Source organism: Pseudopipra pipra, chromosome Z, assembly GCF_036250125.1.
Source record: "Pseudopipra pipra isolate bDixPip1 chromosome Z, bDixPip1.hap1, whole genome shotgun sequence".
NCBI lineage: Eukaryota > Metazoa > Chordata > Aves > Passeriformes > Pipridae > Pseudopipra > Pseudopipra pipra.
In genome coordinates, this window is record NC_087581.1 from 3,579,087 (window position 1) to 3,603,711 (window position 24,625).

The 24,625-nt window shown below is 43.5% G+C and overlaps 1 protein-coding gene across 4 annotated transcripts in view; it reads right to left on the reverse strand.

The window, feature by feature from the left end:
* The window catches only part of SETBP1 (SET binding protein 1), a 269,540-nt gene that overhangs the window by 196,997 nt on the left and 47,918 nt on the right, over positions 1 to 24,625 (reverse strand). For 3 of the 4 annotated variants that reach the window (XM_064641532.1, XM_064641533.1, XM_064641530.1), the window contains exon 3: positions 18,998 to 19,081. The exons of the other annotated variant lie outside the window; for it this stretch is intronic. In XM_064641532.1, the coding sequence (XP_064497602.1) occupies positions 18,998 to 19,081 (84 nt within the window). The remainder of the gene's footprint in view (positions 1 to 18,997; positions 19,082 to 24,625) is intronic. 4 annotated transcript variants of the gene reach the window in all.

A 24,625-nucleotide genomic window follows, 5' to 3' on the forward strand; every position in this document is an offset into this window, starting at 1 on the left:
CTGTGGAAACTAAATGGAAACTCTGTTGCACCACCTTTTTCATTACTGGTTAAATGGCAGCTGATATAGAAGTACAGTTTTGTAGTGTCGCTGGAGATGGAGGGAAGGATGGAAGAGGAAGAGAAGTGCATTGTAAAATAGTGAACAGCTGGGAATGATGCTTCAGTGGTGAATGGATTCTTCAGTACCCATACGATCCTTATGTAAGCTGTGCTGTGAGCATCCTTTCCATAGCAGTAAATAAAATAGGGAGGGGGAGGAAAAGTCTAACATTCATTAGGCAACTGCATTACTTAAGGGAAAAATCTAAATTCATTTACTTTTAGACTTAAATCTCATAGACAAAATCACATATGTATGTAAATGCAGCCATGCATAGACGTAAACTTTGTTTTCAACAGCTATAAGGCCTGAACTATTGGAATAACTGGAATCTGTTATCATGATTGCTAATGGATTTCTCCTGGCACCAGTTCTCTGAGATTAGGAAGTTCCTCTACGCCTCTTATCAGATGAGAGAACTCAGAGCCAAGCTTTGGGGTGACTCAGCAGGGCTGTAGAGAAATAAAGTTCGACAAGATTTTCACTGGGCCAGCAAAGCCAAGATTTAAGCAGGGAACAATTTGGCTCACAGTCTTGGGTAGATAAGGAAAAGTGAAAATGATTATGAAACAAATAACCTTATTATTGTTACTGAAAAAAGTAAGGGCCCTCGTTCAACTGAGGTGCCACTGTACAAGGTCTGGAGAAACACAGGTCAAGACACTTGGAAGGGCTGAAAATTCAAAACAGTAATTAACTTCTAATGCCCAGCTACTGAGTGTAATTTCTGTAACACCCAGATGGTGTGTAAATGGGACCAGAATCAGAGACAACACCACTACTGCCATCAAAACCCGAGTAATGGTCATATTGGCATTCTGCCGTTCAGACACTGACAATTTCTGGAATAGCTGTACCTGTCCATGGGGCCAGTGACTTGCTCTTCTGACAATTAGTTGTTAATGAATCTCCAGTAACAGTACGAGGACTGAACAAAAGCCAAGAGCTTCCATGTAATCCTACACACATTAGAACCAACCAACTAACCAACCAACCAAAGAAACACAAGACAAACAGATAACTTACTCTTACAGAAAATTCATCCACAATGATGCTTCACTGTCACCTGAAATCACTGGAAAATAAGGGAAACCCTAAACACACCCCTAGAAGGACAACACTTGGACCTGTGATTATGTCCATTAACAGCACAATACACAAAGGCAAAGCCTTCAGCTACTCTGATGTCCTGAAATTGCAGCTCTCTTGCTGCCTTCCCTATTCATTTGTTTTCTTTCCATAATGTTTTTGTAAATGGAATGATCATAGAATTATGAAGAGGGATTCATAGAATCATAGAATCATGATCGTTGGAAAAGATCCCTACAATCATTGAGTCCAACTGTTAATCCAGCCACCACTACCCCAGTTCCCCAAGTACCACACTTATATGGCTTTTAAATCCCTTCAGAGATGGTGACTCTACCACTGCCCTGGGCAGCCTGTTCCAATGCTTGACCACTCTTTCAGTGAAGAAATTTTCTCCTAATATCCAATCTAAACCTCTCTTGGTTTGCAACTTCAGGCCATTTCTTCTCGCCTTGTCACTTGTTACCCGGGAGCAGAGCCTGACCTCCACCTGGTACCACCTCCTTTCAGGTAGTTGCAGAGAGTGACAAGGTCTCCCCTGAGCCTCCTTTTCTCCAGGATAAGGACAGATAGACTGCCACTGCCTCCTAGGGAAAGCTCCTGCCAAGGAGAAGAGGAGGCAGGACCCTGGGTAGAGCCCAGCATGTGGGGCCACTTCATCTCACAGCTTCCCCTTGCTTCTAAGGGCTGGTGTGCAATGGCATACCTGGAATAGCCTGAGCCCTTTAAAGACAGAAAGATGAAAAAGCAGGAATCATCTTCCCAAATGATAAAAGCCAGCATGGTTTTAGCAGTGCGCTGAAAATCCCTCTCCTCTGAAACAAACTTTGGTGGGAGTCTGTCATGACAGGAGGGGATGTTTCAGCCCAAACACTGCAAGTTGCCACAGCCCAAACAACCAAGTCAGGGACTTATCATAGGAAGTGACAGGCAACCTCAACTATAAGCGAGGTCATCAGCTCCATCTAAACACTTTCTTTGAAATATATCTGCAGGGGAGTAAAAACAGGATGGCAAACGACTCAAGACTAAATACTCCAACATATCCTGCAATACCCTTTGCACTCTCTTTTTGACTCCAGGAAAAGCCGGGAGGCTGAGTAGCAGCTCCGTTTCCGTTCCCTTTTCACCTCCCCTCAAGAAGAGTGACTTTTAACCTTATTATTTATATTACCCTTGCATCTGCAATTAGGCACTGCACAAACACGCGATCCGAAGGAAGTACCTGCCCGAAGGAGCCCACAGATGGGCAGAGGCAGGGGAAGCATTAGACAGGGAGATAAACCACCTCGCTCTGTGTCACCAGGCAGTCAGTTCTGCTGGGCAGACCTTAGTTTGGTGACACTAAACCCCTCCTGCGGTGACACAGAGCAGACAAGCGCCCACGGCATCTGCCTGCGACGGCTGAACCCATCCCCTCGCTTCCTCCCTTTCTGCTGGGGTGGGTGCAATTAGTTGGAGTCTTTAGAGCTGCCTTCAAGTCTTTGTTAGAGCCATCACTCCTCCCATGAAGCCCATCTTCTTTAGGATGGGCTCACTCCTCTCCACCAGGTTCAACTGGCTCAGCGGAGATTCTGTAAACTGGAGACCAAATACAACTTGAGCAGTACCTCTAGGATGTTTATATGTATTTTTTCTTTTTTCTTCTTTTTTTTTTTTTTTTTTTTTTTTTTTTTTGCAATTCCATCCCTTTTTTATCTCTCCCCCAATTTCTCCCTTTCTAGGCATCTACGCTGGGGCCCACAGTCTGGGAACCTTTCACCCCTCCGCAGCCAGAAAGCAGAGAGATGTTTATTTTCTTCCTCCATTCTCAGGTTTAATGAAAGCTTTTAAATCCAAATGGCTGGAGATTCACACCTCGCTTCCAGATTAAATCTGACTTCACTAAAAGCTCTTAGGTTTCCTGTCACCGGGTGAACATAAACAAAGTCCGCAAACAACCGCACCTCCCCTTGGAAACTATGAAAAAACAGAAAGAGCTAAAACCAACATGGAAGACCTTTGGATAACAGGTTGAGTAACAAACACACTCACATGTACACACACACACACCCCTCAGTACCTTGCTCACTAGTCAGTCTCTGCACTGGAATGTGTAATACAAGCACAACAGCTGCCTATACCACTGATCTATGGAAAAGGTCAAGGAAAGGTATGTATCCAGCATTTGCTTTGAAATACTCTATAAGGAGAATGTGGTGGTTTTTTTCCTTTCTAATGCCTTTCCCATACTTCTTCATAGCCTTTTCACATTCATGCAACAAAGAAAAGCAAGCAGTCTTCCCTCTGATATTAAAGACCACATATATAGTCCTTTGAACTGGGCTGGTTTTGAGTTTTTTGTGCAATCAAGGAGGAGACAAGGTGTGACTTGCTCTGGACAGGGAGCTGCTTAAATATTAAGCAATGGAATGTAGTTGCAGTCGCTACTTGGGAAGGATAGTGGTGATCTTGAATGAGGAAGAGATGAAATTTTTGGTGTTTTGAAGTCAAAAGAAACTTAATGATGGAACTGGATAACAAGGAAAAAATTAGAAAATTTAAAATTACCTTCAAGGAAAATATCCAGATTTGTGCTGTGCATGTCTCACTCTGACACAGCATCCATCAAAACCCAGAGAAATTCTCTAAAGGACAAAACCCTCTAGCAATAATGCTAGAATGCGGCTTTTCCCTTCCTGAATTTCTTTAGGAATGTGAAAGGAAAACAGTAATCTTCATAATTCATGTATTGATAGCAAAATGTTTAACATCGCAACCCTGAGAAGAAAAGACCAAATTCAGAGGAATTACTCAGCGAATTTACCTTAAAAGGATTCCTTCTCCACCCCTATTATTATTATTTTTTGGTGGTAGATTATTTTTCTAATAGGATTAACATTACCCTCTTGGCTTCTCTGTAAATGGGTGAGTTCACCTTGCCATAAGCTGTTTCGGTGCGAACAGAGAAAAGAGATTTCTCAAATCCTTGAAGTATTTTTTTTTAAGAAAAAGTCTCCTGATGGGTTATTCTTCACATAAATAGAGACATATTCATTCATTCATATTGGCATATCTCATGACAGAAACATTCTCAACAAAGGCTGTCCCAGATCCAACCAGCGAAACTTCAAGAAAAAGGTCTCGGAAGAAATTCATGGGCTACAAAGCTCTTGCCTTGTTATACAAAAAGAAAAGCACACTTGAGGCTCGATACTGCTAAAAACTGCTCAGAGGGTCTAGCTAGACCTCCCTCACTCTCCCTTTATCCTTTCTGCATGACAAACCTGTCCCACTTCTTCCCACTCCTGTCCTATTGTCGGGGGGTGATGCCTTTATCTCAGCTCTACCCTGAAGAGTCTTCATTTCAGTGCTCAGAGAAATGCAGAGGACTCATTCAGGATGAAAGGTAAGAAAAGCAACTTATTCCATCAAGCTAAAGAGCAGCTCTTCCAGAGGAGGCAGTCCATTTGCATGCCATTTGGGTTTGCTGGGAGAGATGCCTCCATTCTTCTCCCATCCCTGCCTCTCAGTTCATGAGTGAACGTGGGGCTGAAGAGGAGAGTCTACATTACACCCCAAATGCATTATGGACCCCAGAACACTGCTACAGTCCATCAGAATAAACCTGACAGTGCTTTGAAGTCTGTAAACTGATTCCTAGGTAACTGCTTAGGGTTTCTCCCCTCCCCATGCCCCAAACAGCTTTTCATTTGATGTTCTGGCACAGAGCTAATCTGAGAAAGGATCAGAAACTCGAAGCTATTGACAGTAGTGACAGGAGTGTCTCAGTGTGACAGCTGATTGAGCCCCTCTCGCATTTCACTGACAAACTCAATTGCTCCAGTAAATCGAGTGAAAGTCAATACAGGCAGCTCCTCCTCAGGCTCTGGGTGCATCCCCCCTCCCCGAGCCCTCCTGGGGGCCCCTTGTTGCTGCCAAGGCTTGTAGGACCCATCTGAGAGCTCATCCCTGTGTAAAATAGAGATGCGGACCTGCGGCTCACATGGGTTTTGAAGGCAGCAATGCAGTGTTCACCCTGATGGTATAAAGCTTGGTTTGTCTTACTTCTCCCCTTCACCATTTTCCTTTTTTGTTGCTGTTTTTTAACAGAGACGTCTCTTGGAAAATCAAGATTGATCTTAAATCCTCAGCCCAGGCTGAGGCTGTAACAGCTAGGCAATGTTGGAACTGCAGGAGTGCAGTGTCTGCATGTCCAGCCCACCCCAAGCAATGCCCATGTGGCAGTGCACATTGGGGTTAAAACCAGGAAATATAAGTCTGCCTCTGCTGGCTTTTTCTGCTGTAAATCAGCAATAAAAGCCAGCTGTGAGGAGTAAAATCTTATAAAGGTAGAGGAGGTGGGAGAAGAGGTTCAAGCCCATTGCAGATGGCAACTTTGTGTTAGCAGTGAGTAACCAGGCAATTAAATCAGTGACTTAACAGACTTTTTCCACACTTTAATTGTGAAGCAGGGGTGTCTGTGGCTCAGAGCAAGCAAACCACAAAGCAGACTAAGCACCGTGCAAGAAGAATCTGAATTTGCACAAAATACTGCATGGGAGACGGGGTACATGGTGAGGAACATATGCAGGCTACTGTTTGCAAATGGAAATCAAATAGGTTGACATTACCAATAATGAAGTGTGAGGTTGGCGTGGTTTCTCTCTCAGATTTCAGCATGGTTTATTTTTATAGAGGCAGCTTCCTCGTGCAAAGTGTTGGCAAACAGGCCGCTGGCAGGGAGGTGGGGAGGGGGGGACTAGGGCAGACAAGGCTGCTTGGGGAGGGCACAGGACATTCCCCACCTGCTGGGATGGAGCAGCAAGCAGCAGAGATGGAGCTCCAGGACAGAAAAGTGAAATTCCATAGAGACAAATGACTGAGCCGTTAATATTGTTGACGAGAGGCGTAAGGGAAGACGGAGGAGCAGAAGGAGGAGAAAAGTAAAATGCTGCTGAGCAGGTATCAGGTGCTGAGAGGGCAAGGGTTACAAATGACAAGCTCAAAGACAGAGCTGGGCAAATGAAACAACATCTCTGTTGCGTGAAGTCATATGAACAAGTAACTACATATATTGATATAACTAAATATATTCCCCTGTCCCCAAGATTATTAGAGCATGTCAAGCTTTGCCTCTACTTACCCTACCCAGCAAACAGCTGAGAATACAAAAGCTACACTGTGTTGCGTGCCTTAAAAGAAATCAACTTAAACATTACAACACCTCCATCCCAGTGTTACGCTCTGATGCCAGGATCAACACACAGATGGTCTGCCCTCCCAGCTCCCACCGCTGCTCCCTGGCAGCTCAATGCCTCGGAGCATCCTGCAGGCTTCCCTGCCTCCTGGCTCTGCCTGGACACGTGTGCGCCCAACCAAATGACCTCATCTGGACTGGATTGAGCCTTCCAAGTCAAAATAAATACAGCACATTGGAACTGGCAGTGATTTTCAAAGGTTTAAGCTGGGTCCCTCTCAATTTTCACTCAACACTTTATACATTTGGTCTGTTACAAAATGGGAGCATTTTATATTCCCTGCTCCGATGCATATTTTATAAACCTTCAGAAAAGCTGCCTCTTATGCAGTTAATATTTTGGTTCCAAAGTTAACTGGTTAGAACATTTTAATAGATTGGGCATGGGAAAAAAAAAAAAAAAAAAGAAGTAAAGTCAGGTGAGAGAAATGCTGGGGGAGGTAAAATAGCAGCAATGTTTGGAATGGCTCAGGAACCAAGACAGCAAACCTGGTCTTTTTAATGGGACCACCCAAGTGAGAAAGACCTCAAGCTCTTACTCACGTGTGTTATGTTCACTGGAGTGGAATTCAAAGTCCAGAGGGGAGTTAGAAAAAGTAATAGTGGGGTTTATTAAGGGCTTAGCAGATGAGAGAAAGTGCTGGGTTCCCACCAAAGGCCATTCCCAAACTTGCCAGCAGAATATCAAGTGATCTCAAGTCCGGGAGCAGGGAGACTGTGCTGCTGGAACAACCTGTCACTGCCTGCACTTCCCAGAAGTCAGCCGTTGTTCATCAGCTTCTCCTGAATGTATGTGGTGGCAATTTTCCAGAGGTGAGTAACATCACCTCGTCTAAACACATTTCTGACAGCCAAACAAAAAAACCCCCAAAACCAAAACCCAATAAACCCCAAAACCCCTTCTGGAGGCCACTTAACAGAACAGCATTTGAGGTTGTGGTATTTTCTCCAAACAACAGCCTATACAGGAACCCTTCCTTATTTAAAAATAATTACTTAATTCAACACCAAACCTTTATGTATTATGAATAGTTCAGTTGGGTTGGCTGAGTTAGGTCTAAGGTTCATTCCTAGGTCATAATTAAAAACATTACCACTGAGGAAACTATTTTTGCTGGTGTAAGTGCCAAGATAAGACAAACCAAGACATAATAAAGGAAAGAAAAGTTTAGAAAGTGACCTAAAATAGGAGAAGTGGATGGAGATACAACAGATCTCCCAGCGATGGCAAAGCTGGGTTCTTACGTTACTGCCCCTATTGCTTTCTCCAGCCTACTTGAAACACTCCCATCAGCAAAATCCTGTCATTAGATTTAGCAATGGCATCTCCAAGGACAGAGCAATAGTCATGCACTGGATTGGCTGTATCAGTATCCCTTCTCTCTGGGATTACACTGTTTGTATCCTAGCCTCTAGGAAAGAGGATGATTGATGTATAACAGCAGAGGAGGGAGGAGGGGGACTAAAGGGAGGGGGAGAAGATGGCAAAATCTGGTGCCCAACATGAAACATTTAAGCCCTAAACTTCTGTGGGAATATGATCCTACCCTGCAGCGTTGCTATTTTTTTGCCACGGAATTAAAAAGAAGGACTTTTCCTGGTGTCACTGTAGGCCAAAGAGGATAAATCCAAATGACAGGGCTTAAGTTATGAATATGGGGAATTAGAGATGAGAAGTAAAGCAGCTTATAATGACTCTTCCATTTGCTCTTTGGATCGCAAGCTTCAGTATTGATTTTGAAATGCCCTGTCTTCATCCTAACAGCTTCTTGAAAATGAAGCTTGAGAGTTTCTTCACCTTGCAGCCTCTTCAGCATGATTTGATAATGATAAAAAGAGAATATAAAAGCTTTTGCAGACTAGTATTCATCAGGTATTATGATATTAATTCATTCCCTTGTTTTCTAAGAACAACCACTGACCTCCTGGGAGGATGTTGAGAGGGAGATTTCAATTAACTTCCTTACGAAGGGAGCCAATGTTCAACTCAGAGCCTCCATTCCCAACAGCGTCAGTGCAGGGAGACATGGATGCCTTGACAACACATCAGTCAGTCAGTCATCTAAAGTCAAATCACACAAAAAGCCTACAACAACTCCAACCTTGCAGCACCAGGTAACACAAAGTTCATGGAAAGTGGCTACCATCTCCTTGTCATCCTTTTCACATAGATATTCAGGCAGCCTCAAGATACTTACATCAGTCTTGGCCCCTAACACCCATAGACAACACCAGTATCCTTATCCAAATAGAAACTTTTGTTTTTCCATGACCAAAACATGACATGGTCATGGTCAAGCAACTCAGGGAGTATTAAGAAGCACATAGGGTTGGGAAAGCTAATTTTATCATCTGTTCTTACCCCAGCTTTGAGGTAAGTAATCACATTTTCCACTGAGTTGCAAAACATTTTGAGCTCTTTTTAATGGGCTTGATATCAACTACCAGAATACCTGTGATGGGCATCTTTGGTGGGATGAAACAAAGGGCCACCACTTCCCTCATGGATTTTTCCTATTTGCTCTCAGTGTTGTGCAGGTAGAGTCTAACCCATTCCAGCAATGGAGTGAAATAGCTTCTCTGTCAAATAACTCATGTCCTTGAGGAGATAAGACTGAGAGAAAAACTAAGGTGAAATAACTTGGGTAAGTTTGTAGAGGAGATCAGTGTTGGAGAATGAGAGACAATTTCCTGGCCACCTACACCAATACTGAGCCACTGGACTGATCCTGCTGCCCTCCAAAAGTGAACTTCAGTACCTGAGGATGGACAGTGAGGTTTCTTACGGCTCTTCACTTTTCTCTCTGTGTTTTTCCTTCACAAAAGAAAAGCCACTAATATTTGATCATTCCTGAGTTGTAAGATGCAGTTTCTAAAATGGGGTTTGCACTTAACAGCCTTCAGTTGTAGACTACATTGATGACACTTAAAACATGCCCATGAGCCATAGCAGAGTGATCCTATTACAGCACTGCCTTAGTAATGTTGTGTTAGTTAAGGTTATGTTGGCTGGTTTTGAGGGTTTATAACCCAGCTGTGAATATATTCTCCAAGTTGGAACCAGTTGCCAAAGGGATTTAGTCCCGCAGTGAATCATATGGCTTTTTGGTGTGGGATTTTGGGGGTTTTTTTGTTGGTTTTTTTTTTTTTTTTTTTTTTTTTAATGTTTCCCTGCCTCCACACACACACACACTTTAGATCAGATTTTTGTCTGTTTCTTTTTAAGATGCAACATAAAAAGATTAAAACATCCCTCTGTCATGATGCTGGTAGGAGCCATACTATATTTCGAACTGGTGTTAACCTACCTCAGGCAAGCCCTACACTAATATCCAAGTACTCTCCAGTCTTTAACATGAAGGATATCTGTGCTGCTTTCACTGCTTTATAAGAGAACTGAGGTCTTGCAGGAATTAAATCACACAGCTGGTTGTGTAGGAAACCTCAGACTCAGGGTATGAAGAGCAATCTGACTCCATAGGCACTGAACCCCTTCTTCTTCCACCTGCTCTAAAGACTTTCAAAGTATAGCTTGAATGACTTTTCCCACACACACGGGATTTTTTTTTTCTTCTACAAAGACCACTTTGGTTACAGTTTTATTTGACAGAGCTTCCTGAGTGTTTTCCAGGAGGTGATGTTTTAAAAACTGATTTTGACCTATATAAGGAGACTTTAAACCCAAGGCACACATGCAACTACTGTCTCTTACCAAACCAAACTTGTATGCAAGAACAAGAAATTCACGAAGTGGGATATAGGAAGGAGTAAAAGGACACAAGGAACAAAGGACTATTTAGATGGAATAGTGCAAAAATATTCCTATCAGCATGGTCAACTCAACAGCAGAACAAGCTCCCGTGAGAAAATCATGAAGAGCCTGAGCTGATGGAAAATTCAACTGAATACATTTTCCATGAATAACCAGTGTCAGGAGTGAATATTTGCTGAATGCAGAGCAACCATATTGGGTACAATCCCAGACAGAAGACCTGCTGAAATACAGGACCTGAATTTCATCGTCTTGACATTTACCCTGGTACAACGTCAGCAAAAAGAGGGTGCAACCTGCCACAATTGTGCTTGGGCAGCATTTTGCACCCGTGGTGACTGAGACAGGCGTGAAGTGCTCCACAAAGCTTCAAGCACAACACTCCAACCAGCGAACGGGTCCCTCTCTCCATCTGCCACCCTCCACAGAGCCTTTGCACTTCCCTTGCACCTCGCAGCTCTCAGCAGCTCTGAGCAGGCCGCTCCATTTGCACGAACCTTGGAGGAGAGATGGGATCTGGATTCACGTGGCATCTGTCACCTAAAAGGTTGCTGACTGATATTGACCCTGCCATGGTGTCTTCACATGCTGGCATCTGCCGAAGGGAAATGGGAACAAGAGAGAGTGGAAAAGGCAGCAAAGCCGGGGCTGTTCAGCCTGGAGAGGGTTGCATGGAGCAACCTTACAGTATTTAAAGGGGGAGAAGGACTCTTCATCAGGAACTGTAGCGACAGGACAAGGAGTGATGGGTACAAATTCAAAGAGGGGATATTTAGGTGAGATATTAGGAAGAAATTCTTTACCATGAGGGTGATGAGACACTGGAACAGGTTGCACAAGGAGGCTGTGGATGCCCCTGGCACTGCTCAAAGCCTTGGATAAGGTCTTGAGCAACCTGGTCTAGTGGGAGGTGTCCCTGCAGGGGGGACTGGGACTAGGTGATCTTTTAAGACCCATTCCAACCCTTAACATTCTATGATTCTATGAAACTCATCACTGAGTACCAGAGGGTGATGAGGAAAGATGGTCCTTCCTATATCATAATCAAATGGGCAAGTGTAAATCTTCACCCGTGCCTTTTCCTCATCCATCTGCATGTTGCTCCTGCCCTGGCTGAGTCTCCTCAAATCAGGTAAGCTGCTAAGGCATAGGATATGGGATCACTTGGAGCTGCTCGGCGGCACAGCTTCTCTCTTCCAACTCCTTCCCTCTCCATCCGTGTAGAGAGATCAGTGAAAACAACAAAATAGTTATTAATGCTCACTGGCATTTCAGAGCCTAAGTTACATGAGGCAGCATTTTCTTCAGGTGCTTTAGCCCTCTTTTAGCATTCTGCTGTGTGTTTGCCTTTGAGTAGTATAAATGACCCTTTCAAATTCAGCATTTGAGGCTGAGGATGACAATTGATAACACTAATATTTTTCAGTGTGTGAAGCACTTTTCATTCAGAGGGCTCTCAAACGGCTTTTCAAAACCCTACAGCTTCCCTTCATTCACAACCAAAATGAACCTACCTCCAAGGTGGAACAAAGGACCCATCAATACAAGGTACACAGCAGTTCAGGGCAGGGAAGTGAAGAATAATATGTCCCACTGAAGGCACAGGGTCAAGTAAAGTTGGCAGAAAACATATCCTGAATGAGAGCCTGGACAAAACATCATCACCAAGATTCATGTGCTCCAAGCCAGGAGGGAAAGTGCCATGGGATCATCACTCACTAGAAAAGGTCGGAGCCCCAAGTTTTACGTCTTGAAGAGGGGCAGGGCACTGCGTTAACGTACACATTCAGAACTGCCTCAAAAGAAAAAGGAAAAAGCAATTTGCTGACTGCATTTCTAAAGCCTTTCCTGCAACTAAAAAGGGCATTATGAGTTTTTTGGTCTCCCTTTTCCTGTAGAAAGGAAAGGATCTATTGAACTTCACGGTTCTACACTTTACAGGAAGCCCAACCCACTCTGAAAATAATATGAACAGTAAGAGGAGACCACAAGGTGAAAAACTCTTGAAGTGAGTACAAGACTATTCATAAAATGAGTGAGAAAAGGAAACAGGTGATTATAAAAGGTCATTAAAATGTCAGTTTACCAATGGCATTGTGTAAAGGGAGGTGTAACCCACTGCAAGACAAACCTATTACAGCTGAACTTGTGAAGGACATCCATAACCTCAATCTCTTTTGTTCAGAAGCTTACATTTCGGAAGCTCCTTTCACAGCATTATCCCTCTAAAACTTACTTAAATCTGAAGAATGGGGACTTATCCACCCAGTTTCCACTTCACAACTGCTTCAATTCCACCCAACAGATGAATGAAACCAAAAAACTTTCCCAGCCACGAGGAATGCAGATGCTCAGCACTAGATCCAGCAACTACCGAGGCATAACTGCTGCATGAAACTGGGAGGTGCAAGAAAAGGCATCTGAGGAACCTTTCATTCAAACACCTCTTGTCCCCAGACAGATCCCACTAAGAGGAAGAGACTTCCAGCTTTTGGAAAAGATTTCTGACATTTTATTTTCTACAGCATGTTGGTTCACCAAGCAGAACTGGTTTCTCCCTGTAGCACCACCAGCAGCAAGATTGTGGAGAGTGAATAGGTAAGTAAAGGTGGTTCCAACATCTGTATCATGGAGGGGGGGAGAACACTCTGATCTGGCAGGAGGAACAAGATGCATCAGTATTATATGAGTATTTTGGAAATTAAAAGTTTAATTGGTGAGATGAGCATAATGTCAGAGCTATAAGATTTGCTTTTAATAGGCACCAGTGCTGAAAAGTATGTGTTTATCAGTGGTACTCTATGTAATACCTCCCTGAGATCTCAAAGGACTCTGGGACAGTTTCCTATAGTTCCAGGTTCTTTGTATGATGATCTAGCAGGCTTTATTGAATGAACAAAGTATTTTTAATGGCATTTTACTGCCCAGATATCTCAGACATTTAACATTGTTAGTCTTTTAATTTACTTCTTGTTTTAGCTCTTTACAACCTGTGCAGAATCCAATGATTTTTCAAGCAGAGTTCACTCTGCCAATAAACATGGGAGCAGGAAATGTTGAACAACACACCTTCACTCCCCCAATTCTCTCCTCTTGCTTCATTCCCACCCTGTATTTCCAAGTTAGCCAATGCTTTCATTTATTTTTATTACTCTTATTTCTTTTAGCAGAGAGAAACATTAACCATGGGGGTGTGATCCAGGTTTGCTCAGACAAAGTGCGGGAGCCTTTGCACCCCCTCATTTCGTGCTTCAGTGCATTTCTTGCTGACAAGTGGAAGAATGCAAGCGAGAGCCAGGAAAACTAAGGCAGATTCTCCGAAATCTGGTCTCAGCCCTCTGCTACACCCTCAGCAGATATTACAGTGCTGGCTGCCAAATGAACTTAGCTCTGACACAATTCAGGCCAGGCCAGTTAGCTATTTAAAGACGTGGGTTTATTTATACCCTTTTTACCCTCCTCCCCTCCAAACTCCCACCCTGTTTTTTTAAGATGGCAAATTATCAGTAGCCCTGAACACATAAAATTTGACGGTGGTTTACCAGACAATTTGTACTGGTCACTTTGTCTTTGCTGGTACTTTTATCCTTCAATAAATTCCTTCAACCATTAAACAATGTTATTCCCACAACAACTTTGGCAGAGATCAAAAGAGTGTGGCAGGTTTGCTCCAATTTCTACTGCTACCGGTCAGGTATTGAAGAGCTAGTTGGAGACAAAAGATGTTTTTCTTTTCTTTGCTCCCTTCTAATTGGTTTTGTCCTGGAATTCCACAAAGCCAGTGAAAACATTTTAAAAAGTAATTAAGGTGGGTTTTGGGAGGTGAGGAGATTGGTTTCCAGTCCAGTACTTAACTCATTGTGCTTTTGCTGAAACAACGATGACATCAATTGATAGCATTGTCTCACCTTTTAAAAAAGAACCTGTACTGCTAGGAAAACCAGAATAATTATGAATTAAACTACTGTCTTGGCAGATCTCTGGTGACAGAAGGAAGATCTATTTTGAGATACAGAGATATATATGTCTGCAAACCCCAGTCCAGCCGCTCAGAGAGAGAAATTGGACTTCTCACAGCTGTTTTGCACAAGGTGGACATCATTGCATGCATCATCTCTACAGTGCAGTGATCCTTCAGGGAATCCCGAAATCCTCAAAAAAGCTGCTTGATTTGGGATCTATTTGGTACAACAGGAGTCCAAGAGAGCTGAGCTCACAGTCAGTCTCGTCAGCTGTTGAAACCTGTTGCAACCGCTAGAATAGACCTTAGAATCTCATCCCCGCAGGGACCATGCACACACTGAGTTATACTGGGATCTCCTTAAGTTTAAAAAGAGGAAAATCTAGCAGACAAATAAAAAAGCCTCTGTGAGATTATTTAATCCCTAACACTGAATTCAACCTTTGGAAAGAGTCAAACTCTCGTGAGACTTCAGGGGAAAGGAGGACACTCAGATGAGGCTGAAGAAGCCCACAGGGGAAGCTGCCTACTTCATTTCTGGAACGTGGACCATGTGCAACTATTTTTAACTTTGAACTGAGTTCCTCTGCCTCCTGCCAGAAGGCCTGAGCCCTGTGCTGGTGCAACGAGAGCAGTGGCCCAGCCATCCCCTAATAGCTTTTACTTCTTAATAAAGAGCAGCACTTAGGCAAGGGATGAGGTTACTGTCGGAGGGGTCATGATTAATAATGATTAATCTGATCCTTGCCGACATGAACTGGATCCACCATTCACTAAATAATTACTCTGCAGCATGGATACCATTTCCAGAGGAGGCATACATTTGTCATATTAAAACCAAAACCAAACACACAGAAGGACAGGAGTGTCTGACTTCTCAGTAACACTTGGTCTCACAGGGACCATCAGAAAAGTTAAGCCAAGAGAAAAAGAAAAAAAAAATAAATCAAAGGATAAGAGCAGTTAAACATTGATGAGCCACCCACCTTTTGGGAGAAGCAATGGAAAACAAATAAAACTAAACCCTGAAAAAGCAGAGCTGCATGTGCTGAGGATATGGAGCACTATGCTACTTCTGGTTCTCAATCTTATGCATGCCTCTAATATGCACATTATTTGCCCACTCACACATTTTCCTCCTGTTTTTAAATTACAATTTTTTTTTCCCCTCAGAAGGTACACAAATGAAATCACTCCCCAGGAAACATCTTTCCTATTTTATGTTAGTATACTACTTGGCATGAGGAAATTCTAGCCCAGGATTGCCATTCTTATACAACAATGCACCTCAAATATTAAGCAACATTATAATAATTTATGGGGAGGCATAAATTATTGGTAAACTAATAACCCCTCCTAAGAGCATATATGAACCTTACAATTACACTAGGATGTTTGTGGTGCAGAGTCTTGGTTCTTGGCCTCAGAGCGTGGATGAATTTTACTCCCACAAAGCACACAACCAATTGGCAATTTTGCCAATGGTAGCCAAAGACACACAGCTTTTGCTGGCAAGAGGTGGTCTTATTTGGGAACTCCTCTGAAGTCATCCTGCTTCACTGACCCACAATTTCACCTAAACCATGCATGGGTGATAAGACTCTAGTTCTTCAGTGCAGCTGTATCCCCTTTGAGGTTTTCAAAGCTTCTGTGGGATTTTTATTGTGCTGTTTAGCCTTCCACCTCACCTTGGAGGGCTCAGGTTGGACTCGGAGGCCTCACATCACAGGCCACCAGTCCCTTCCTGGAACAGGAAAGTTGGGTTCCTTGTGCCTGTTGTGAAACCCCAGTCCCATGTGAGCCTATCTGCCCTTCTGCCCTTGACAGGTTTTACACACTGGTGCCTTGCACCATGGAAAACATCACGCAGATAGTTGTGGGTTTGGCTGCCAGATTTGGGGAAGCAGATCTCAGGTCAAGGAGTTTAAGGTGCCATTTCTTCCAAAGGCACACTGGAGAACCACAGAATCACAGAATATGCTGAGTTGGAAGGGACCCAAAAGGATCATCGAATCCAACCCTTAGCCCTGCACAGGCCCATCCCCAAGAATCACATCATGTCCCTGAGAGTGTCATCCAAACACTCCTTGAGCTCTGGCAGCCTTGGTGCTGTGACCACTGCCCTGGGGAGCCTGTTCAGTGCCCAACCACCCTGTTTCTAATATCCAACTTAAACCTTCCCTGACACAACTTCAGGCCATTCCCTCGGGTCCTGTCACTGGTCACACAGAGCAGAGATCAGTGCCTGCCCCTCCTCTTCCTCTCATGAGGAAGTTGTAACTGCAATGAGGTCTCCCCTCAGCCTCCTCTTCTCCAGATGAACAGGCCAAGTGAGAAATACCAGTAAATTAAAGCCCTTGGCAATGGGGTGATGAATTGGTTCAAGTGGGGATTTTCACTGGTGGGGCTGTGTGTTTGAGGCTTTTTGCCAGTTTCCAAATTGACTCAAAAGAACGAAAGAAAAATAAAATCTTTGCAAAACATCACCTTTCACAGAAATTTCTGGCAAAAAGTAGTTGGTGAGTCCCAAAACTTTAAATAGCTATTTACTTATTTATGCGTACATTCATGCAAATGAAAACTAAGTTGCATATTCACAAAAGTTTAAAGAGGCATCAGAGTGAAACACAAAGCAAGGAAAATAAAAAAAAAAAAAAGAGGCCCCAACAACAATAATGAAGGTAAACCTTTAAAATCTGAGACAGGGCGCAGAAGGAGGGAGTAAAGCTCTGCAAACAAAACTAAATCCGGTGGACTGTTTTTCCCCTTCACAAAGTGAAACAAGCTGTTCCTAAAATAATGCTTCCTTGGTTTTCTGGCAATTAGTGTCCTGAAGGATTAGCCTACAATCGTCGGCAAGTGTTTGCCTTTCCCAGCCGATGTCACCATAGAAGTCTGTGTTTATCTACAAGGCCCAGGGGATAATTTATAAGCTGAGCTGAGGTCCTGCATTTACAGACAAATGTTCCACACTGCCACCCACCCTCCTGTACTAGTTTCCTCCCCATCCACCTCCTGTCCCCTTAAATACAGAGAGGACCCTGCCAGGGGCATGATGAATGAGCTTTACAGCCTCTGAAGCAAGCACTTGCCCCATAGTTTATGTTGTCACAGCAAAGAAAGAGGTACTGAAATGGTCAATATATCACCAGATAACATCAAAAATTAGATTTCAGAAAGTAACTGAATGCAAAAAATAATTTTCACTGTTCCAGAAAACATAAAAGAGAATGGGATTTTTTTACTCTCTGAAAACTGTTGCCTACTCCATAATTAAAATATTGCCATTTATGAGTTTCAAGTCTGCCACACAGGGTTTTTTAGAGATACTGCTATGTAAAACCTCTCTGCAATCAGGGTGTTCCAATTTAATTTCTAATCTGTACTACCAGTGGTTTAATGCTGCTTTAGTCCTGTAAACCAGAATATATCACAATATAAAAGACTAAAATTTGTTAGAGTGTTTGTTTCCATATTATTTTTTCCCAAGCTTTTATTTGAGAGAATGGGAAGCCAGTCTTTAAGAAAAGTAATACGAATCCTTGTCTTGATGGCCAACTGATAATATAGCTCATGAGAATGAATCTGTTATTTTGAAAATACTAGTCAAAAAAACACAAGCAAAACAAAGCAAATCAATGAATGACTCAATCTGACAAAGAATTCGTAAGTGTGACTGGTGTTCCTCACAACAGAGCCTACTACAAAATAGGTGGATGGATGGATAGACCAGTAGATAGATCCGTCCTCAGATCTTCTCAAATATTAACAAAACAAGGCTTAGAGACATTGTTATTAATTACAGTTGATGAATGTTAAAATTTGACGCATTTTAAAAATGAAAAATACTTTTCTTCTTGAGAATTCATCTCTTTTCCCCTCAGGATATTATCAGGAGTTTCTGAACTTTTTGGACACTGTTTGAATCTGCTTCAGGTCTGTACCCAGTCACAGGCTGTTCACAAGGTACAGTAGAGAACAAAGCTGTTTGACCTTTGAGATCAACTGTTTCACTTTGCCATATTTAAGACTGGATGACCTGATTTTACAAAATGTTTATGCTCAAATCAAATTTTGTTTCATTTTCGGAAAGAATGATCTCCAGATTCAAACTTCTTTTTACCTACAAAGCCAGAAGGCCATAATAAGTAAAATATTTGACAGAGATGAATAAGTGCAAAATGGTAGGAGGTAGCAAGAGACCACCAGCTGGCTGTCATAACGAGCACAGACCATCTCACTTGCAATTACTGAACCCTACAAGTGGTCCCACCAATGTCAATTTGACCAATTTTAGAATAAAGGGCCATTCATTCCAAGTAATGAATATTGAAACCTGGCCATCGGTTTGTGAGCAAGTTTTTACATGTCTATCATGAACGGACCTCAATAAGAAATGTCCTTTTGATGGTGTCACTTCAGAACAAAAGCATGCAAAGAATGGCACGTTTTTCTGTAGCTGCCACCCATCTAGGCAGATACAGTAGGAGACCAAAGGTTGCATGCATTTAGCCAGCAAGGAAATGCAATATTCTTTAAGAAAGGCATTGCCTGGAGTGGATTTTTATAAAGAAACAGAATTCATGAATAAATAAACCAGATGTGAATAAGCCAGGCTAGGGCATTAACAGCTCCTAGTGCAAGGAATCCCTGATCTTGCTTAAGGGTTTTTCTACAAATAACAAACACAAAACCATCAATGTTGTACTGTTGTTGATCATGTCAAGAACTCTGTTTGTGTCCAGGAACTCTGATATGCAACAGCACAGATCAAATCCATCAGATGTTAAGACATTTCTTGTATTTCCATCAGTAAAGGTATATAATGACTGACCTGATCTGAGTCTTTCACTTGAGAATTTTTCCCTTTTCTGCAACCACAACTCATAAGCAGTTTTGCATCTCCAATGACTTTTCCCTAAAAGAGATAAGGCAAGAAAAACATCAGCACAATCTCAACCACTGAAGACCAAGGAGTCTTGTATTTATTACCAGAAACAGGGGAAGAAAGAGCATTAGGGAAGCCTGTGGACTCATCTTGCATTGCTGGGAGGTACCCTTTCACAGAGGGGTAGCTCCCAAGTGACCAAGAAGACTTTCCCAAAGGCCAATATCACAGCATCAGGGATGTGACACAGACAGGGGTAGAAGGATAGCAAGGTACATGGGAAAACACAGTGGGAAAGCAAAGCTGAAAAGAAATGTTATTTTAACCTGTTGTTTTCATACATTTACATGAACAGAACAAGTCTATCATGCTCAGAGAGTACAAGTACCAAACTGCAGTGACTTGAAGAAAAGCTTCCTCACCAAGTTAGCACTTACTTGCTTTTAGTGTGCCTATATTTCGTGAAATCAAGTCTACAGGTGTGACTTGCCCTCAGTAGGACAATGGGTCCACATCACCACTGGTAAACCCCTGCCAGGAATTCAACAGCCCACCCTCACCCAGCACTGCTGGCACAGACCCTGTAATTTCTATAACATAGAATGTTTGGATTGGAAGGGACCTTAAAGGTCATCCAGTTCAAACCCCTTGCCATGGGCAGGGACACCTTTCACTATACAAGGTTGCTCAAAGCCTCACCCAGCATGGCCTCAAACACTTCCAGGGGTGGATGTTGGGGCCAGCACAGATTTGCAAAGTAACAGAGTCCCCTCACTCTCCTTTCACCTGCAACCAACAGTTTGAGAAGGAAGCTGAGCTCAGACACCTTATTTTTGCTGAAAACCCATCAGCAAAAATGAACATGATTGGAGAAGCAAGGTCCCTCATGTTAACATGGTTCTTTTCTGGGGATTATTTGAGTCACCCTGGTTCTTCAACATAGCATTTTTGTTGCTTATCAAACCTGGGCATCTTGATAAATCATCATGACAGAAAGGGGTTGGGATTCCAGGTTTGGTCAAAATGCTCCTTGAACTCAGACTGTAACACAGGAAATGGAGTTCCCATGAATCTGTCACAATTACTTGCTTCCCATGGGCACACACATAAAGACATTGTCTATTTTCAGACTTCTGCTGCCCACAGCTGAAAAATAAACACTCTCAGCATCCACTGGGGAACAGAGGGAGAATCTGATCGTGTACAGCCACGGAGAGTCACGAGATTTCAGCTGGATTAATTTATATAGAAAAGGAGACCCCAACACTAACACAGTTATCAAGTTTAGCCAAGTGGAAGTGCTCTGTCCTAAACGATGAGGAAGGGAAAGGGCATGATTAAAAGGAGTTGCAGCCATTGCTCAATGTCAGGGCACAGCAGATAGATGACCCTTGGTGGCAGGAATTACAAACAGGCAGATAAACTTTTGGTCACCTTGGGAGAGCCTGCAAACTGCCAGGTGTGGTAAGGTCTCTTACTTGGTGACCTCAGCATCTCACAAGTCCCAGTAAGGTCAGATAACGTGCAGAAATGATCTTTTTTCCTCTTTCCAAAAGAGAAGCTGGAAAAAAATAAGACACTGAAAAGGTAGTACTGATACTTAGTCTGATACCTAACAAAATGCTTCATTTGGTCTGCTGATAGCATCCTTTCAAACTTTGAGGTTTTCAGGGGACTACTTGCAATTGGCATCCTCTGCCTGTGACTCGAATCTATCAATGGTGTTTTACTCTTGCCCCATTATTACAGTCCTTCAAATATCAGTCCATAATCTCTAAAATTCAAAAACCATTGCCGAGAAAGAAGTTATTAAACTAGAAGTTAAAGCAAGTGTATTAAATTATGATGACAGTGATAGGAAACTGAGGCACGGGAAGAGATTCGTCTGTCTAACCACAGAACATCTTCTACACATCTCACACTATATGGGACAAGCTGGAGCTACAAAGGACCTAAGAGAGATCCACACATTTCCTAACAGGCAGCCAATGTGCAGTCAGGATATACTGGGGTACCTTTAGCAATGACACACACTTGTGGTTAGGAAACTAGATCCATATATACCTTGTTGATGGTTAATTTGTCCCAGTGTCCACTGCAAAGTCGTCATGTTGAAAAAGGTAATCCAACTCTCTTTTAACCACAGGCCAAGGGAAAAACTCCCATTTTTAGAGCCTTCCATGGCTCTAATGTGACCTGAGCTCATGGCAAACCACAGCCATGTTCTCCTGCCCAAGTGGAAATATCACCAATTTTATTTACTAGAGAGAAATTGCAAGGTGTTGCCCATAGTCATCTGGGAAATCAGGAGTAGAAGGGGAATATTAACCCAAAACTAGATTTTTTTTTCTTTTTCTCTGGCAGTAGAAGAATGAAGGGGCTCTTCCATTCCCTAAAAAAATCAAATGAAAGCAATGCACTGAATGAATATTTTTACATCCTTTTCCAGCTGCAGATGCACCTCTCCTAATGTGCACTGGCTGAATGAGCTGCTACCTCCACCTTATTTTGGGAAAGCTTCCTATAAGCAGATGCTTAATTTGGGGATAGGTGTCTAACATTAGGCAGCTAAGTTGAAAGGCAAAAAGGAAAAAAAAAAAGCATATGGACAACATTTGCAGCCAGTCGCAACTCTGTTCCAGAGCAGATGGAGGCCTTGTCATTCAGGGGTTTCCTCACATACACCAAGCAGTTCAGTGGGGATAGGGAAAGGGGCTTCTGTTTGGATGCTTCTGTCTGGAACCAGATTAGAAGGAAGCATGCTTTTGCACAGCACACGCCTTGTGTTACATTAAACATGCATATGCAGCTTCAGCTTTTATTCAGTGATCTGAAACAGAGCCCTCCAGGGTGCTAAGGGTTAGGGAGTTTTTGTTTGTTTATCTGTATGTTATTTTACAGTTTCTAGTGCCCAAAGAGTTTGTTAAGAAATTAAAACACCTCGCTGGGGCTATCCTACTGTGGATGTTGCCTCCTGTTATACCCCTCCTTCCTTCGTCCAGCAGCGCCTGATAAGCATAAGAGAGAGAGAGAGAACACTGCAAAGAGGGGAGCCTCAACTCACTGGGTATTAATAGATGTTTGGTCTTGATTTATGGAGCATCATTTCAGTGTTTCCTGGCCTTTTAATAACAGTGTTGAGGAAGAGCAATCAGATATGTCTATCTCGTATTGGCCTCATAAGCCACCAGCGTGCCTGTAACAACTGTGGATAGAGCCTTCCTTAATCTTCGTTCGCGAAGCCCAGCCATGAATAAGTGAGGAAGAGCACAGTTATGTAGAAATCTTACAGATGTACTGCCTACTTTTGATGAGATGGTGTGGTTTAGAAGCAGGTAGGCACAAGGTTTTCCAGGAGGGAAGCTCACTTTGCCTTCTGCTGGCTCCTACCCATTGTCAGACACCACCCTTCCCAAGGCTCCTTGAAAAAGCACATATGTCACATCATCCCACCTCTTACAGGGGATCTCTCTGGCCTCACCCATCTCCTTGCACCACAGGCTTCAGCAGTTGGCCAAAATGTGCAGAAAAAGGAGAAAAAAATCATAATAATAGTAACAGGCTTAATTATCTCAGCTGCACGGGTGACAGGAGCTGAGCGGATGCCAATTTTAACAGACTGTGGTCGAGAAAAACCGAACTGCGTCACCCAGAAGTCAAATGAGGGTCGGTCACAACTCGCTTCACGCCAGTGGCTCCGGGGGAGGCTCAGGGGCACACACAACTCACGGCGGCGTCGCCCAGAGCTGTCCCAGGCAGAGCTGCCAGCCCTGTTTAAAGGAGTCAGACACGAGGCACATGGCACCGGCGGGCCTCCACGGAGCTGCCAGGCTCTGTGCTCTGGAGGAGTTGGCTGGGATTAACGGCGGGATCCCCGTCCTCCTCCCGCTCTCCCAAGCCTGCGGCTGAAAAGCTCAGCTCGAGAGGTGGGCTCAGCTTAGCAGCACCCTGTCATGCACCTTGCAGTGGCTGATAGGTACAGCAGGGCTCTGACCTGCTCGGTTTTCATCAACCTTCCTCTGTTCTGGGCAACGGCTACTGAAAATACTGGAATTAACCTTTTCCCCAGGGAGCTGGCACAAACACACAGAGGATGGTTGGGTGCTGGAACCACCCCAGGGCAGTGGTCACAGCCCCAAGTCTGCCAGAGTTCAAGAAGTGTTTGGACAAGGCTCTCAGGCACATGGTATAACTCTTGGAGCTGTCCTGTGCAGGGCCAGGACTTGGACTCGGTGATCCTTGTGGGTCCCTTCCAACTCTAGACATTATCCTATGATTCTGTGACTGCAACAGTGAACTCTAAAAATCCCCATGGGTGCACAAATGCAATTAAGAAGAACAACATATTCAGTGCTTATTATGTTTTTTATGCTGTTCTGTCAGGGTGATCCACACATTTTGAAGAACCAGTACCCAAGTGCCTATAGTAGAAGAGTGGGAGAGAAGGGAGGAAAACGAAGGGAAACAAGAACTGAATCCAAGGTGGAGGCAAGCGGCAGTACAACAGACAGCTGGTGTTTGGGTGGTGGTAAATCACCCTGAAATGAGCCTCTTCCCTCAGCTCAATGAGGCCTAAACAACAAAGGAAGGCACAGCTTGCAGCCGGACAGCCTGCTAGCCAACCACAGACACACATGACAGCTTCATTCAGGAGCCCGGAGTCAATACAAAAGCTCCGAAATCAATCCGACATCCTGCGACCTCAAACAATGCGCCAAATCTTCTCAGAATTGGAGCCCCAAATGAGGGGGAGCAGCATTCAAGGGAGATCAAACCGCAGGGCTGGCATTGAAAGGGACTAAAAAAAGGAGAAGAATGTTCCCAGTTTATTAATGGCGAGGTCTGGCCGGCTGCATCCCAGCCGCCATAGGTTACGTTCATTAAAGGGCAGCGCTTTGCACGTATTATGCAGAGCGCCCGGAGAGTATGTGTTGTGTGCGTGTGTGCACCAGCGTGCCCCTCACTTGCTAGAGATCAGGATGTGCCTTTCTGCTTAGCACTGTTGTCTCCCATCAGAAATTCCTCCTGTGTGAACCGCAAACGGGGTTTTTTCCCACTTGAGCGAACTGTATGGGCACAGACGCGCACACATGCGCTCGCTCTCTCTCATCCCTGAGCTTGAAAAGCATAAAGGAACTCAGACAGGTTCTTTCCAAGTTAAAAAAAAAAAAAAAAAAAAAGACAAAAAAAAAAAAATCCCAACGTTTCACATCCCCTTCCCTCCCGGCCATACTTTCAGCTCACACACACACACAAAATCTACTACAAAAGGCTGAAGCATTATGCGATTGCTGCTGCTGCTGATGGAGTTGATTGCTCCATAAACCCCACTCCTATGTGCCATAAAGGACCTGGTCCCACAGCACAACAAATCCACAAAGAAGAGAAAAGGAAAAACAAACAAAAAAAAAAACAACCCTGCTTCAATCTTAAGTCCCTGGAGTTGTCCCCTCCGGGCAGGATTGCCCCTGCTGGGGTAGTTTCACCTGCAGAGTCTGTCTTGCAGCACTAAAAAAAATGGCACCCTTCCCCCTTCAGCAACAAAAAGGCCAAGCAAATCCTTTTCTATCAGCT